The sequence below is a fragment of the Sturnira hondurensis genome, unplaced genomic scaffold, assembly GCF_014824575.4.
Source record: "Sturnira hondurensis isolate 20B ecotype Veracruz unplaced genomic scaffold, ASM1482457v3 Scaffold0007217, whole genome shotgun sequence".
NCBI lineage: Eukaryota > Metazoa > Chordata > Mammalia > Chiroptera > Phyllostomidae > Sturnira > Sturnira hondurensis.
The window spans coordinates 1,318,356-1,332,529 of NW_028079848.1; the positions used below are offsets into that span (position 1 = coordinate 1,318,356).

The 14,174-nt window shown below is 45.9% G+C and overlaps 1 protein-coding gene across 1 annotated transcript in view; it reads right to left on the reverse strand.

Annotated features, from left to right (window-relative positions):
- The window catches only part of SLC30A7 (solute carrier family 30 member 7), a 47,319-nt gene that overhangs the window by 31,011 nt on the left and 2,134 nt on the right, over positions 1-14,174 (reverse strand). Inside the window, exons 3-7 of the mRNA XM_037051319.1 lie at positions 12,463-12,576; positions 8,485-8,572; positions 7,724-7,850; positions 4,826-4,975; positions 1,512-1,562 (exon numbers count right to left, since the gene is read on the reverse strand). Of these exons, the coding sequence (XP_036907214.1) occupies positions 1,512-1,562; positions 4,826-4,975; positions 7,724-7,850; positions 8,485-8,572; positions 12,463-12,576 (530 nt within the window). The remainder of the gene's footprint in view (positions 1-1,511; positions 1,563-4,825; positions 4,976-7,723; positions 7,851-8,484; positions 8,573-12,462; positions 12,577-14,174) is intronic.

Below are 14,174 nucleotides of genomic sequence, written 5' to 3' on the forward strand. Positions count from 1 at the left end.
GTGTTTTGGTGGGATCAGAAACAAAAATAGCTCTAAATACCAGAAGGAAAAGAAAAGAACCATCTATTTTTGATTTCCTGATGACTGGAAGGTCCCTGGCTACCTACCTCCCACTTGCTGACCCGAATGCGGGTTTTATCAGCAGTACGCAAGGCAGCAAAAAGTCAAGCCAGTCAGTCCGTGTGGCCTGCCGTGTGTGAGCATCCGCGTGGAGGGGGTTCACACCGGGCACTATCCCGGCCCCCCTGCCTTCCACTGGGCTGCGTCCGTCACCACAAATGGATGGACACTTAGAAAATATAAACCATTCTCACGACAGCTTGTATAAAAGATAATTAGGAGGGCAAATTTTATGTCCCCTCAAATTGTGATGATTTCCAAACTAAAAATAACCTCTTATTATCGAGGCTAATTTATAGCTTTGGAGATAGAGGCATTGCATATGCAAGATTACACGCTAACTCAGCAAACGCTGTTCTACAACAAATCTACATGTTCTGCAAATGGAACACTGGAGACCAGAAGACACGGTTAAGCCTCCTGAAGCGACTCCTCGGCAGGGAGGGGTGCATTCGAGCGAGTGTTCAAAGAAGGGCTGTGTCAGGCAGCAGAGGGGACACCCAGGTGCGGTGGAGACCAGTTCGAGAGCCACTGGAAAGTCAGGCTGAAGTCAAGTTTATGAAGGCAGGAGGAAGGCCAGCTGGGAATAAGAAAGCTTAACAATGCACTCTAAATGGAAAGTCCGAGTCCGAGACTGGTCCACGTGCCCAAAAGGGAACCACCACAGTTCCCGGACGAGACTGACTTTCTCTGGCTTGTAAAGGCTCATAACACGTCGTTTCACACAGCATGTCAGCTTCTGTCTAGGCGTCATTTTTGATGCCTGTGGCTGTAACTGAGGTCTCACTTTGCATTACGTTCTAGAACAATATAACAGACTTTAACTTGTAGGTTCACAGCACAATTAAACAGGACAGAGCTTCCCCACAGGGCCTCGGTCCCCCAACATGCACAGCCTCCCCACTGTGCACACTCCGCACCAGACTGCATGTGTCACAGCTGATGGGACGGCGCCGGCATGTCATCGTCGCCCACGGCCCACATCAGGGCTCCCTCCGGGCACTGCACATCTCTGCATTCAGACACCTTATATTTGCAACACTCGGCTTCCCCACGACAGCAGCACGCACGGAATATGACTCTCAGGAAAATCACTGGACAACCCTGCAAAGGCACGCACACTACTACGGTGTCCGTGCGGTCACTGCGACGGGTAAGATTTATACCGAAGCAGGGCAGTTTCTGAATATTTTATTCTTCTCATTCAATCTGAGAAAATAGCCAAGTGACAAACTGAAGGAACGTCTGCTAATACACCTAACAGCACGAATAAGGAAAATCACCAGGGAGGCCAACGTTTTAAACGTAAATGCTGTGTTATGCATTTTTCTTAAAGGCAAGCTATGAAGCCAGTGTTGTAAAACTGAGAAACACACAAGCTCTCGTCATACCTTGTAGAATCTGTCTGCTGGGTCCTGCTGTTTCTTTGAAGGAGGGGCCATCTGTAGAGAGTTAAGTTAGATCATTTTAAAACATGTCTTCAATTCCTGATTCAATTTTTGCAATTCAGAGTATTTTCACTCAAACGTATAGTGAAGGATGCATGACTATATAGCCACATCAGACCTGCAAAATTATTTTTAAAACTTAATTCAGTGATGTAATGGAAATAGACATGACAAATTTCAAAATGCATAATAGTACAGAGTACAGTATTCAGGAAATTATTACAGTAAGCAGTCTGGTAAAAAAGAACACAGCACAGTGGAAACATTGTCAAAGTCTTCTAATATTCAGAGCATTCTACATATAACGCGCTACGCTAATTTTATGGTTAGAAATGCACAAAACTACTGGCTGGAGTTATACGAAGTTGAAGGAATAAAGCCAAGACAGCCTCAGGAAAACTGGACTGTGGCAACCGTGGCAAACAGTAGTTTTCCAGCAGCTTCCAGACAGGTGAGCCAAGTTTCTCACACTGAAGACAGAAAAACACCTTCATTTTGCCTTTAGGATGAACAATGAAAAAAGCCCTACAATCCGTGTATCTAACTGCTGTGAAGATGAGTGATCGGCTTTAACATCGAAGCAGAAACCATGGGTAAACCATGTAAAAGACGAGCACTATTCACGCAAACGGCGCACCAAGAGGACCAACGAGCCCTCGGATCTAACAGAGAGCGGCCTGGGCGGGGCCCGGGCCCGGGTCCGCGGCACCCACAGCTCTCGGTCCATGGCACCCACAAGCTCGCTGCTCGCTGAGCCCGGCCAGAGCGCGTGACGTGCACAGTGATCTCCGACACGGCACTGCCGTGCAGCGACAAAACTGCAGCCTTCTGGAAACCCTGCTGAGGTGAGCCAGGCACCAGATTTCTGCCTGCAGGTGTAGCAGGTCCAGATACAGACAGCTGTTCTGACACCGAGAGTTTGAAAGGCATGTTCTGCTGTGCTAACACAGTCGCTATGTAAGACAGCAAAACTCCCATCTACGCGAAATCTGAAAGTCCTTCTGGATGTAAGACATGTTACTTCTCGCAGAGCATGGCTAGCTGCCTGCCAGACGCCACTGTCCTTCCTTGTTGGCAAACAACTGGACCACGCGGCCCAGGCCCCTGGAGTTAGGAGCCATGTGTGACTGAGGGGCAAACAAAGACACGAGAGATGGCAAGCACCTCAGGCTCCTAAGGAGGTCCCACGTGATCTTGTCGCACTCCTGGGGTTAAGAATACCTGTCTGTCGGAAGAGCCTGGCTCCTTGAAGGGCCCTGAAGACCAGGGCCCCCACCTGTTGGCCCAGCACAGGACATAAACCTTCACTGTCCCCATCGCTGAGATACGAGCAGCTGGAACAAGCAAGCGGCAGGTGTGTGACCCACGGGGCTGCATTCCAATACACGTGAAGCACACAGGGCTCCCCAGAGAGACCACGGTGTCTCCGGGGCAAAGTGGAATGGTGGCCCCATCACCAATGTGTCCTCAGGCTGGCTACCGTAACCCTGAAGGCAGGGTGACAGGGGCAGGTTTTGGGGTCAGACTCCTTGTCTCGGAAACCCAGCGTTTCTACTGACTAGCTGTCATGATGTCCTCTTGCCCTGATGTCACGGTCATTTTTCTTTCCCACTTACCATTCTCCTTCTTGACCAAAAAAAGGGCTGCCTCTCGCCCACCTCCAATCTTACCACCGTGCTTTGCCCAGGGAACTAGAAAACCCCCGCGCGGCAAACAAGGGGTCAAGGGCAATGGTGGTGGCAATGTCAGAAAAGCGATGACTCCAATGACTGGCCAGCAAATCCTGTGGAAGCCACACGGTGCCCGCGTCTTCGCTTTAACAGAGTGTGGGGATTAGCTAATGAAGCTGACTACAGTTAATATATCAAAAATAATTTTGGATACCAGATCACTAGGTAATCTTTGGAATGGAATTCTGAAGGGGTTCAAAGAATTGACTGAAACACTATAACAGAATTTTCTCCCGTTTAAGGTTTCTTAGTATTTACATAATAAACACAGGGAGAGAATTGATGCTAAAACCTGTTATATGCTAGTAAGTATTAACTATCCACAAACTAATTGAGGAAAAAGAGCTCCAATCATCTCAGTAAGATATATATTTCAAATAGAATGCTGCTCTTTATGATTATACATGATTCAAATTTGAAAATAGAAATATTTTGACTGACTTTGTATGACTGACAAAACTCCATCTGAAAGAAACACTCAAATGCTAAGTCACATGTTCCTAGGAAATACAAAATTCTATTTTATGTACATATTTTATTGCCAACAGATGATCAATTTAAAATGTAACACAAGCATAACCCATTATTATAAAATTACATAAAGTGGAATGGCAACAAAAATCCAAAGAGAGGGAGGCTGCAAAGTCTGTAACTGTTTGCCTACGTGTTTCTGAACCCGTGACAGCGAATCTCAGGTCACTACAGTATTTACAGTCCACCGAACATATTCGACAAAGCAAGATAGAAGTTTCATTATGAAACAGCACCTGTAATGTATCAGAAATTACATTCTGTGCGATTATTTAAATAAAATTTTTTAGAAGTCACCTTCAAGAACAGATAAAAGTGAGTTTTTCCAAATTATTTTGAGATGCATGTGAGCACAAATCTTAGAAAAGCAAGGCGTTAAAGGATATCAGAGTAGGACTCACAAAAATATAGCAAATTTTAGAGACTGGAAAATTAATACTCAGACTCCAAGGCCCCTTTCCCATTTTCAAACCTAAACCTTACAGCTCTGTCAACGTGGCAAGTACACTAAATATTTAAGTATATAATTTATTTACAGATTAGTCAAACTGCACCACTTAAGCAGATCTGGCGATCTACACTTGAAAATTCCGTGAATAAACTATTTAAAATGGAAGTTTTAAATAAAATGTTAATTAAGTTACTAGGTACCTTATAACTTAGCACCCAATGCCATGCAGGTTAGCGTATAAAGATTCCTAAGATCACCCTGAGACAAATATCTACCAAAATAACCATGAAAATGTGAAGAATGGAAAACTATCGTACTTTTATAAGCCTATACATAGCACAAAAGGCCTTATCACACTTTACAAAAGCTACATCCACTGCTTAACCGAGTTAACGTCACCAAACACTGAAACAGAACTCGCCCGGGACCACGGAGTCTGATTCATGAGAAAGGAAGTCAATCACAACACTTTTTAACAGACACCGTGCCCTAGGAAAAGGCCCGAGCCGCACTCTGCCGAGTGGCAGGCGTCCGGCTGCACTCACCGTGGGAGTGGAAGTGCCCGTGGCCATGTCCGTGGCTGTGCCCGTGGCCATGTGCAGCCCCGTGTTTGGGTTCGTGGCTGTGGCAGTGGTCTCCCCGGCCGTGGGCCTGGTCCAGAGCACCGTTAAAGAGGGAATGGCTGTGTCCGTGGCCTAAAGACAGTTTAGAACGAAAGGGACATAACGACACATCACTGAAGGGTTACAGCACTACTGGTACCAGCACAGTGAGTTCGCTCTAAACCCAGACTCCACTCAATGACCCCTGACTGGTAAACACTGTTAGAGGCACATTAAAAGAGGACTGAGTTCCCACCACACAGTACAGGAAGGAAATAAAAGCAGAGACTGACAAGCTAACCCTGAAACTTACATGGAAATGCACGAAAGGACCCAGAAGAGTCAGAACAACCCTTAAAAGAAAAGAATAAAGAGGAAAACCAATATCGTGATTTCAAAACCTACCTCGGAGTCACACTCACCGAGACAGAAAGGTGCTGGTATGAGGACAGACACACAGACCAGTGAGACAGAGCTGGGAGTCTAGAAAGGAACTCTCACGTTCAAGGCCAACCGACTGCTGGCAAGGGCGGCTAGGCAATTCGGCGGGAGAAAGTCATTTCTTCTACAAATGATGCCGAGACCACCGGTCATCCATATGTAAGAAAATACTGACTCACTCCTCACACCCCACACCTAAATCGACTTAAATGAGCACACTTTGACCCCCAAAGCGAAGGGTGGGGCCTCGTGAGAAAATCTAGCCATAGAACCACCAATTTTAAATGAACCAGAGGAGGAAACCACGTTCCTTCAGTAGTCTCAGGAACCCCCTTGGGGAGGCAGAGCAGTTCCATCAGAAACCAACCGTGAGTACCAGACCCAGCGGTGAAGCCTGAGCAGCCTCGCCCACGCGAGCCACAGTGCTCGGCCGTGGCTGCAAAGCCAAGTCCACGGGAGGCTCGGCACGTGCTGGGTCTCTCCCTGCAGGGGTCCTGATGAGTGTGGATGCCCTGCAGTGAAAGCCGGCATCGTTAAAAGCTGCCCAGGTATGTGTCCTCGCTGACGCCAGGACACAGGCGGGAACCACGTCTACACAGCTCTGTGCCCGAGTCCTGGCTGTGCGGGAAGACGGGCAGGAACGACAGTCATATCGTTCTTAACAAAAACTTTCAACTGCCTAAAAATGAACCAAAGGAAACTACAAAGATCTTTATTAAAATGTCTGAGACAAGTTAATAAAAGCCATGGAATTTAAGATGAGTTGTGCTAGATTTTCACAATTAGCCATCAATTGTGAAAATAGTGAATTTCCAGTCAAAACCCCAACGAGATTTTTCATTAAACTGGACAAGCTGATGGAAAAAACAAATAAGCAAGATCGGCCCCCACAGGCAGGACCCACCCTCCCAGACATTAACATGTGGAGAGGACAGCCACCAGCCCAGCGTGTTAGAAGGACAGTCAAGGATAGACAGACGAGCCCTGCGACATGAGGCGCTGTAATCCTGGGCAGAAGGGTCCTTTCCATCAGGTCGGGGGAAGGGCTGATCAATAAACGGTGCCTGGAAAACCACTTACTCACACGGAAGAAAAAAAGCGAAGTCCTTATTCACCCTATCACAAAAATAAATTACACTCAGATGAAAGCCCGAAACAGATGGGGGAAAGACATAGACCCAAAACTGTCGCACTATTGAATGAGAAGAGAACAGGGGTATAACCAAGCGGTAGAAACCTCCTGTTAAGTAGAACGCATTCCCGAAAAAAATGTACGACGGAAAAACTAGACTGTATCCAAGTTAAAAACCCACACATAAAAGTTTAAAGACAAGCCAAAGATTGGGAAAAGATATTTGCAACACATAAAACAAAGGACTAGCATATACAATATATTAAATGTATTTTTAAAAATGCTTGTAAGTGGATTAACAGTAAGACAATAGAAAAACAAGGCAAAAAATTAAAAGAACAGGTGACTCTAGAATAGAGAAATACCAAATAAACTGATAACATCTTTCCAATATTAGCAAAATGGTTTTAAACCCATAATATTAAGTTTTGATGCAGGTGATGGGAAATAGTTACTTGCAGTCAGAGTGAATAACAGCCATTTTAGACAGTGATTTGCTGATGTCTATTGACACTCCCCACTGCACGTCCCGTGTTCCAGCAATTCTACTCACACGCGTACTCCTGCGCAGTGCAATTCAGAGCGTTTTCCCCAATGAAGGAAACGTTCCCTACCCGCTGCCCAGTACGGTAGCCCTGTGTGGCTAACGAGCACTCAAAATGCCATCAGTGCGACCGAGGAATCGCATTTTTAGTTAACTGTGACCTAAGTTTAAACGGTCCCCTTGACTGAGGGCTGCCGTGCAGGACAGCCCGGCTCTGGGAAGACACTCCCCGGGTTCGTCCACAAGGTGTGGAGCTGCGATCACCTGGGCCTGCGTCCATTCACAGAAGACCGGCCAAACAAACCAGGAGTTCTGCGTGTCTGCTAACTAGAGAGGGGAGACGAGAGGTGGGCCAGACGAAGCACTGCAAGAACAGAGCGCACGGTGAATTTCACGCCCACCCACACCGTCGTTTGCTAGGACTAATGTGTTTTGTGGTTTTGGTGTCTACGGGTTGGTTTTATGTGGACGGTGTCACAGTCGACAGGTGAGTTCCCTAGTTCTGGAAGGACCCACACCGAGTGGTAACGTGCAGCTGAGAGGGTGCTGGGGGCACAGAGAAGCAGCAGGGATGGCGCAGGAAGGCATTCCCAAGAGTCTATTAGCATCACTAGTTTTGTTGTTGGAAACCAACAGTTTAACGTTAAAAGTCACCCGTTTTCCAAAGTGAGTAACTACGACAGACACCCGAAAGTGAAGAAGCAAAGGGCTCTGACCGTCATACCAGAGCCGTGAGAATGCCCGTGACCTCCGTGCTTGAAGACGAAGATCCCGACCAGGTTCACCACAAACCCCAGGACCGAAACGAGGAGCAGCCTCTCGTGGTGCACGTCGGGCGGGGCCAGCGCTCGCTGGAAAACACGCAACACAAACCCCGGAGGTGTGACTTCTGACTGCTCGGCAGGGAACTACACAGAGCACTTTCCCAACATTTTTAGTCACGTTCCCAATTAAAGTCCCTCCGAAAATAGCAGCCAGAACAGTACACGGAATTAAAACCTGCACTCACACACGGTAGCAAAGGTAACAATGACCAGTTTTAAATAAATACAAATATTTAAAAGCATGAGTATCTGCTCTAAACCCATCCTTCTTTGGTATCTTAAAATACTGCCATTCGTTTTAAGTTCGTTCATCTTTAAATTCTCTCTCTAACACACCAAGCAGTGAGGACTCACTGGCAAAATTCGAGAGCCCGTGTGAAGAGCTCCCAGCAGCCCTCACTGATGGGGTTGCGCCTTTACTTTCATTCATAACATCAACACTTCATTCACGGTTGTTTTCAGTTCCAAGTGCTCACACATCTACCAAATTTTTAACTGTTCTGTAAGCTCCTCCCGTGCACGCATCACATTTTATCCACGCCAGGGCTCTCCTCAATATTAACGATCGTGTGAACAGGAGTTCTACCACATGTGTTGTCAGCGAATAAACATTTTTATCACAGACACGTAATTGACTGACTCCAGTCATTATCTACTATACCTCAACTCCTTCTGAGAAAATAAAAAAAGCGGTGAAGATCAAAAAAAGCCCATTGACAAAGCCAGCCAGAACTTCCGCTCTGACATACCTAGAGAAGAGCAAAGTAAACTGAATTATTATTTCTTACAAATCAAATAGTAAATTTACATAAGTCAACGATTCTAAACCATATTATAGGGTTTTAAGTGGCCAGCAAAGTCCCAGGATTTATAGTATAGCATGTTTTATTGTACATATATTCTAAAAGTAAAGGAATTTAATTATTATGAATGATGTTTAATAGCAGAATGCCATAAAATACATAGACCTCTAAACACCAAAAAGAAAAAAGAAAGAAAGAAACACCCGCTTAAAGTCGATTCAAAAAGACCTTCCCTGGAGACGGGAATCTCAAGCTGCACTGGAGAAGCAGGAACTGGGGGCCAGAGACACGGGCAGAGAAGGGTCCAAAGATAAAAGGCAGAAGAGAAAAGCTTGAAAAGGGGGTTTTGTGACTCATTAATTCCTTCTTTGGAAGAACGCCTCCTGCTTTCTGCTTTGGACTTCCCCGCTTTCAAATCTTTGCGAAGTGGAGATTTGAGCTGAAGGAGAATGTAATTATTTCTGAAGTATCCCAGAAACTTAAGACTTGTATTTCTATCAGTCTTTTTCTAAGATTAATAAATGTAGCAAAACCTTGAACCTATTTTTAGAATCAACTTTAGCTTCACATAATGCTAAACTAGTTTTTAAAAATACCTGACTTTTTCTCCATGGACTTCCGAAGCTCCTGGCTTCCTAACTGTGCGAGGCATTGGGGAAGGCTTTTGTTTTTCGTAAGCTACCTCTGGCTTAGTTCAAGTCATTAGCAACAACTTGAACTTGGCAGCTGTACTTATTCAAACATTATTCAAAGTGCACTCACAGCAGTTAATCACTCTGGTCCTTTAAGAACATAATAGGAACATCAAATATACATACTGCTTTTTCTCACTGTGTTAACCTCTAGAGAATACGATTTTTCCTGTAAAAACATTTTTAAAGGAAAGAATGCATACTCTTTACAACGCACTCTGTCCACTTATGTTGGAACTTACCCTGTGCAGTGCATTCCAACATAGCACGTATTTCTATACTCAAAAGTAATGCATACTTCTGCCTTCTGACCCATATAAATGAATTAAATTACCACGTTACTTATCAAAGCAATACTGTTTCCCCAGAACAAGTTCGTCAGATTTAAAGACCTGACAGGCTGCTCTCCACGGCCTGCACTCAGTAACGTCTCCACGACACGGCACTTTCTTGCCCCACCCTCAAGTCCCACAGCTAATGCCTGACTGAGGGCCCCGTGTCCTTAGCTTCCACCACGTTTCAAGGTCAAAGACAGGAATGTTTCCCAGGCATCTTTTTGTGCCGAGCTTAGCAGGTGCTCCATAAATTCTGATAAACGGATGGACTGCAGTGATTTACATCCATTTAATGCATCTGCGAAACTCAGCTGCAGGATAAGACGAAAAGCCTGCGGGAACCAGATGTGCCTGCCTCTCCAGGTGACGGACTGGGTTCCCTTCCACAGGGTGCGTCTGAGCATCAAACCATGTAGCTCCTGAATGTGCCACTGCCTAATTACGACGGCACCTGAACTCTTCTGCTGGGACACAAGAGGAAGCAAGTCTACCTTCAGACACACGCAAGCACATACAATGTGATTTGCATCTCCCTACCCGCTGGGTGTGTTACTTTTCTGCTGCCCTTGCTCTTTCAAAGACACACAAAGGCGACTTTGGCATACAGGAGTACCAGGAGGTCTTGGCTGCCCCTAGAACCCCTCCCACTGTGTTTTCCATGTGTGGCGATCACACCGAACCGGGGCTTTGGGACCGATCCCCAGGCTTCGCCTCTCCGGTGTCATTTGGAGGTACCGGCACCTGTATTCTACTCCTGCTACCATGTAACTACCATGGCAATTACTAAGAGTTTCAGAATGTTCCATCGGGTGTTACTCCCTAATTGTTTCCTTCTCAAAGCAATTCTTTAAAAAGGCAAACAGGAGAAGGCAGGATAAGAAGTGAAGGGTGGCAAGAATATCACTGTCATCCACCAAGTTAAAGTGGAAGAGCGCCACCCCTGGCCCCGCGGGTGTTCACAGCTGGTCGTGAAACCCAGGACAACAGGAGACTGTGCATTCTACACAGAGAACCACCGGTGCCCCAAGAACGAAGGGGCTGTGGGGAACTTTAATCACCTCCTGTTCGTCCAGGAAGATTATTGAATGAGATAGTCTCACTCGATTTTCAATATACAATATTTATGAAATACTCCTTTCCCAATACAAAATCGTAACTTTACATCCAATCTCTCTTCAATAATCCGAAATATACTTAAGAATCTTTTGATTTTATAGTACTGTGGAAAGTGTTCTTTTCGGAGCATCGAGTCTCCCTGGAGTTGCGGACAGGTGGGATCCTTTGCTCTACACCGTAACAACGGGGCAGTCAGCGTGCGTGTCCCACTGCTCACAGCTTCCCGAGGAGCCCCACCACCGCGGCTGCACAGCAGACCAGCGAGCGCCGTCTCAGACCCCCACCTCCATCTCTCTGCACCTGTCCCGTCTTCACAGCACTGCCTCCCCAGCAAACCAGGAGTCCCCCCAGGGCAGACGCCACATCTTACTCATCTCTGCATCCCTGGCCCTCAAGCCTCTGGAGACAACGGAGTGTGTGCATGTGCAAGGGACAGCGAGCCCAGAGCGAAAGCACAGCTGGACGGGAGGCAGAGGTGAGGGAGGCGCAGGGAGGAGGGTGGACGAAGGGAAGAAGGAACAAGAGCAGAGAAATGGAGACACTGACCTGAGACGGGGCACCAGGGGAGGGCCCAGTGCAAAAGCCAGAGCCAAAGGACTGGAGGGGTGGCTGAGGGAGGGGGAAGGAGCATAAGAAAGGGCTGAGAGACAGAGCATGGGGCGGGGGATAGAGAAGAATAAGAAAAAGCTGTGAGGGGGAGAAGAAGAGGGAGAACACAGGCCCAAGAAACTAGAATGAATGCACACGGAGCGGGAAAGATGGGAGGGAGAGAATGCGTGTGGGGACATGGACGAGAGAGAGAGAGAGAGAGAGAGAGAGAGAGAGAGAGGGAGAGAGAGAGAGGGAGAGAGAGAGAGGGAGAGAGAGGGAGAGAGAGAGGGGGAGAGAGGAGAGAAAGCGGGAGAGGCCGTGCAGGAGGGGAAGTGCGGGCACTGGGGGGTAGGGACCAGGAGGGAGCTGCAGGGGGGAAGCTGGCAGGAGGAGGGGGCAGAAAGGAGACCACCGGTGGGAGAGAGCAGAGGACGCCCCAGTGGGAGTGGCCAAGGAGCTCCAAGAAAACACTCAAGCCGGCCTCCAGGGGCTCCAGGCTCAGAGGTGAGCCCAGGTCCTCCCTCCTTCAGCGTGAAAACTCGCTCCAAAGAGCTGATGAACCGGCCGAGCTCAGCAAGAGCAGAGGAGTATTTTACATGAAAGCCAAAGTGAAGAGAATGCATAAAATGAAGCCATATGGGGAAATAATGATGGTAGATAAACCAATGGCAAAACATCCCTCCTAAAAAGAAAGAAAGAGAAGAAACACGATGATGTACATAGACTAAAACTTCTCCTTCTTCAAAAACTAGGGTAAGAGTCGAGAAACTCCCTAGTCTAGTAACAACCTCACCAGAAAAGTTTTGCTAAAATCAAGATGCCCTACCTCTAAGCACAAAAACTTAGATGCAAACAAACAAACAAACAAACAAATCAGGGAAACTGTAGCTGACAGGCACCTGCCGCTCTAAAGCAGGTGACAGTAGTCCGGGGCCCCAGGAAGGTGGGTATGTGTGGGAAGGAGCCAGACAGAGGCACAGGGGAGTCTCACGGGTCTGACTTCCACAGGTGTGTTCAATCTGTGAAAATTCTTTCAGCTTGAGATGTGTGTATCTTTCTGTATTTCTTACACGTCAAGAAAAAGGTTTATAAAAAGTCTTACCCATAAGAGAAAGCATCATTATCTCTCCACTTCGAAATTACAGACGCTGCCAATCCAGCCAAAATAGCAGTGCTATCGAAAAACATGTGAAAAGAGTCGGAAATCAACCCTAAACTGGAAAAGAACAAACACGGTGCACATTAGAATAAAAACCAGATAGGAGGCAGCCTTCTCTAAAAATCTAAGGTTCAGCCTCTGCTCATCAGGAATTCATCTTCTAAAAAGACAGTGAAGTATAATAAAGAAAAGGAGTGGGGAGGAAAAAACGGAACAGGTAGATTAATTTCATAGACTAATTACTCCTCCATTCTTTCATCGCGCAAATATGTATTAGGCATACTATATACCACATAATAAGGTGCCTGAGTAAGAGAGAAGACCCCTACTTTGATAAAGCTACCATTCTAGAGGGAAGGTAAAAGGCAGTGGACATTCAATGTGGAACTCATCTCTTCTTCCACTGATGTTCCCATCATCAAAAATGTAAACTATAATTAATTTATTCCCTTAAAATGAAGGTTCTGAACAGGAACCAGAATGTTGCAACTAGACCAACTGTTTCTAAGAACCTCTATTTGTGAAGAGTGAGAATATGTTGTCCATCTTTTTTCCATAACAGAAAAAAAACCTTGACATTTCATGTTCATAACATCTTGGAACTTAATTATTACAGAATGAAAATGAACACAGAAATGACAATGACCACGTTTCAGTGAGAAATTCACTCAAGGAACTTAAAACCTAATCGGACCTTCAGAAACAGAGATAATCCAGTCATAAAAAGAAACTGCTGCTCATTCAGCAAAGGGAAGTATAAACTGCGGTATCTAAAGAGGATTCAGAAAGCCAGATTGTGAAGAGGCCCACGCAGTTTCCAAATCTGCCCAGGCTTCTGGACTCCCAAGCCACTGGTAAAAATTAATATTAGGGGGCAGCTGGCGGTGGATCTGATAGTGACTGTAACGATGAACACCAGGGAACAGAGCTGGGTGTAACAGACTCTGGATCAGAGCTAGGCTTCAAATCCAGGGGGCAGCCCAATCTCGAGAAGAGGGCCAGTCACAGAAGACCAAGCCACTGTTTTCCTTACGTGCTGATGGCTTTTGACAATGACTTGGAAAGCAATGGTTTCAGTAATTTCCTCAGTAGATCTCTACACACCGAAAGAATTACTATGTACCAAATATTCCATGAAAGAGGTAGCCGGGGGTTCACTTCAAATACGAACCCCTTGAACAAAACATTTTACATAGCAATTTATGCAACAGTAGGCCACAGTAAAATATAATTTAGGAAGAGTAAACTACATAGTGTATTTACAATAAATTATTATTATTCCAATACAACTTAAGACAATACAGTTGACCTTTGAACAACATGGGGGTTATGGGCAACCAGCCCCTGTGCAGTCAAAAACAAGTGCAACTTCTGACGCCCCTAAAACTTAATTACTAAGAGCCTACTGTTGACCGGAAGCTGTACCAACAACATAGACAATCGATGGACACAAATTGTGTATGTTACATGTATTATATATTGTATTCTTTCAATAAAGTGAGCTGGAGAGAATTGTTAACATATATATTGTTAACAAAATGAAGAGGAAGAGAAATACATTCAGAGTGCTGCGTGTACGTACGTATTGAAGGAAAGTCTGCATGTAAGTGAACCTGCAGTCGGAACCTGTGCTGTCCAAGGGCCAGCTGCACAGT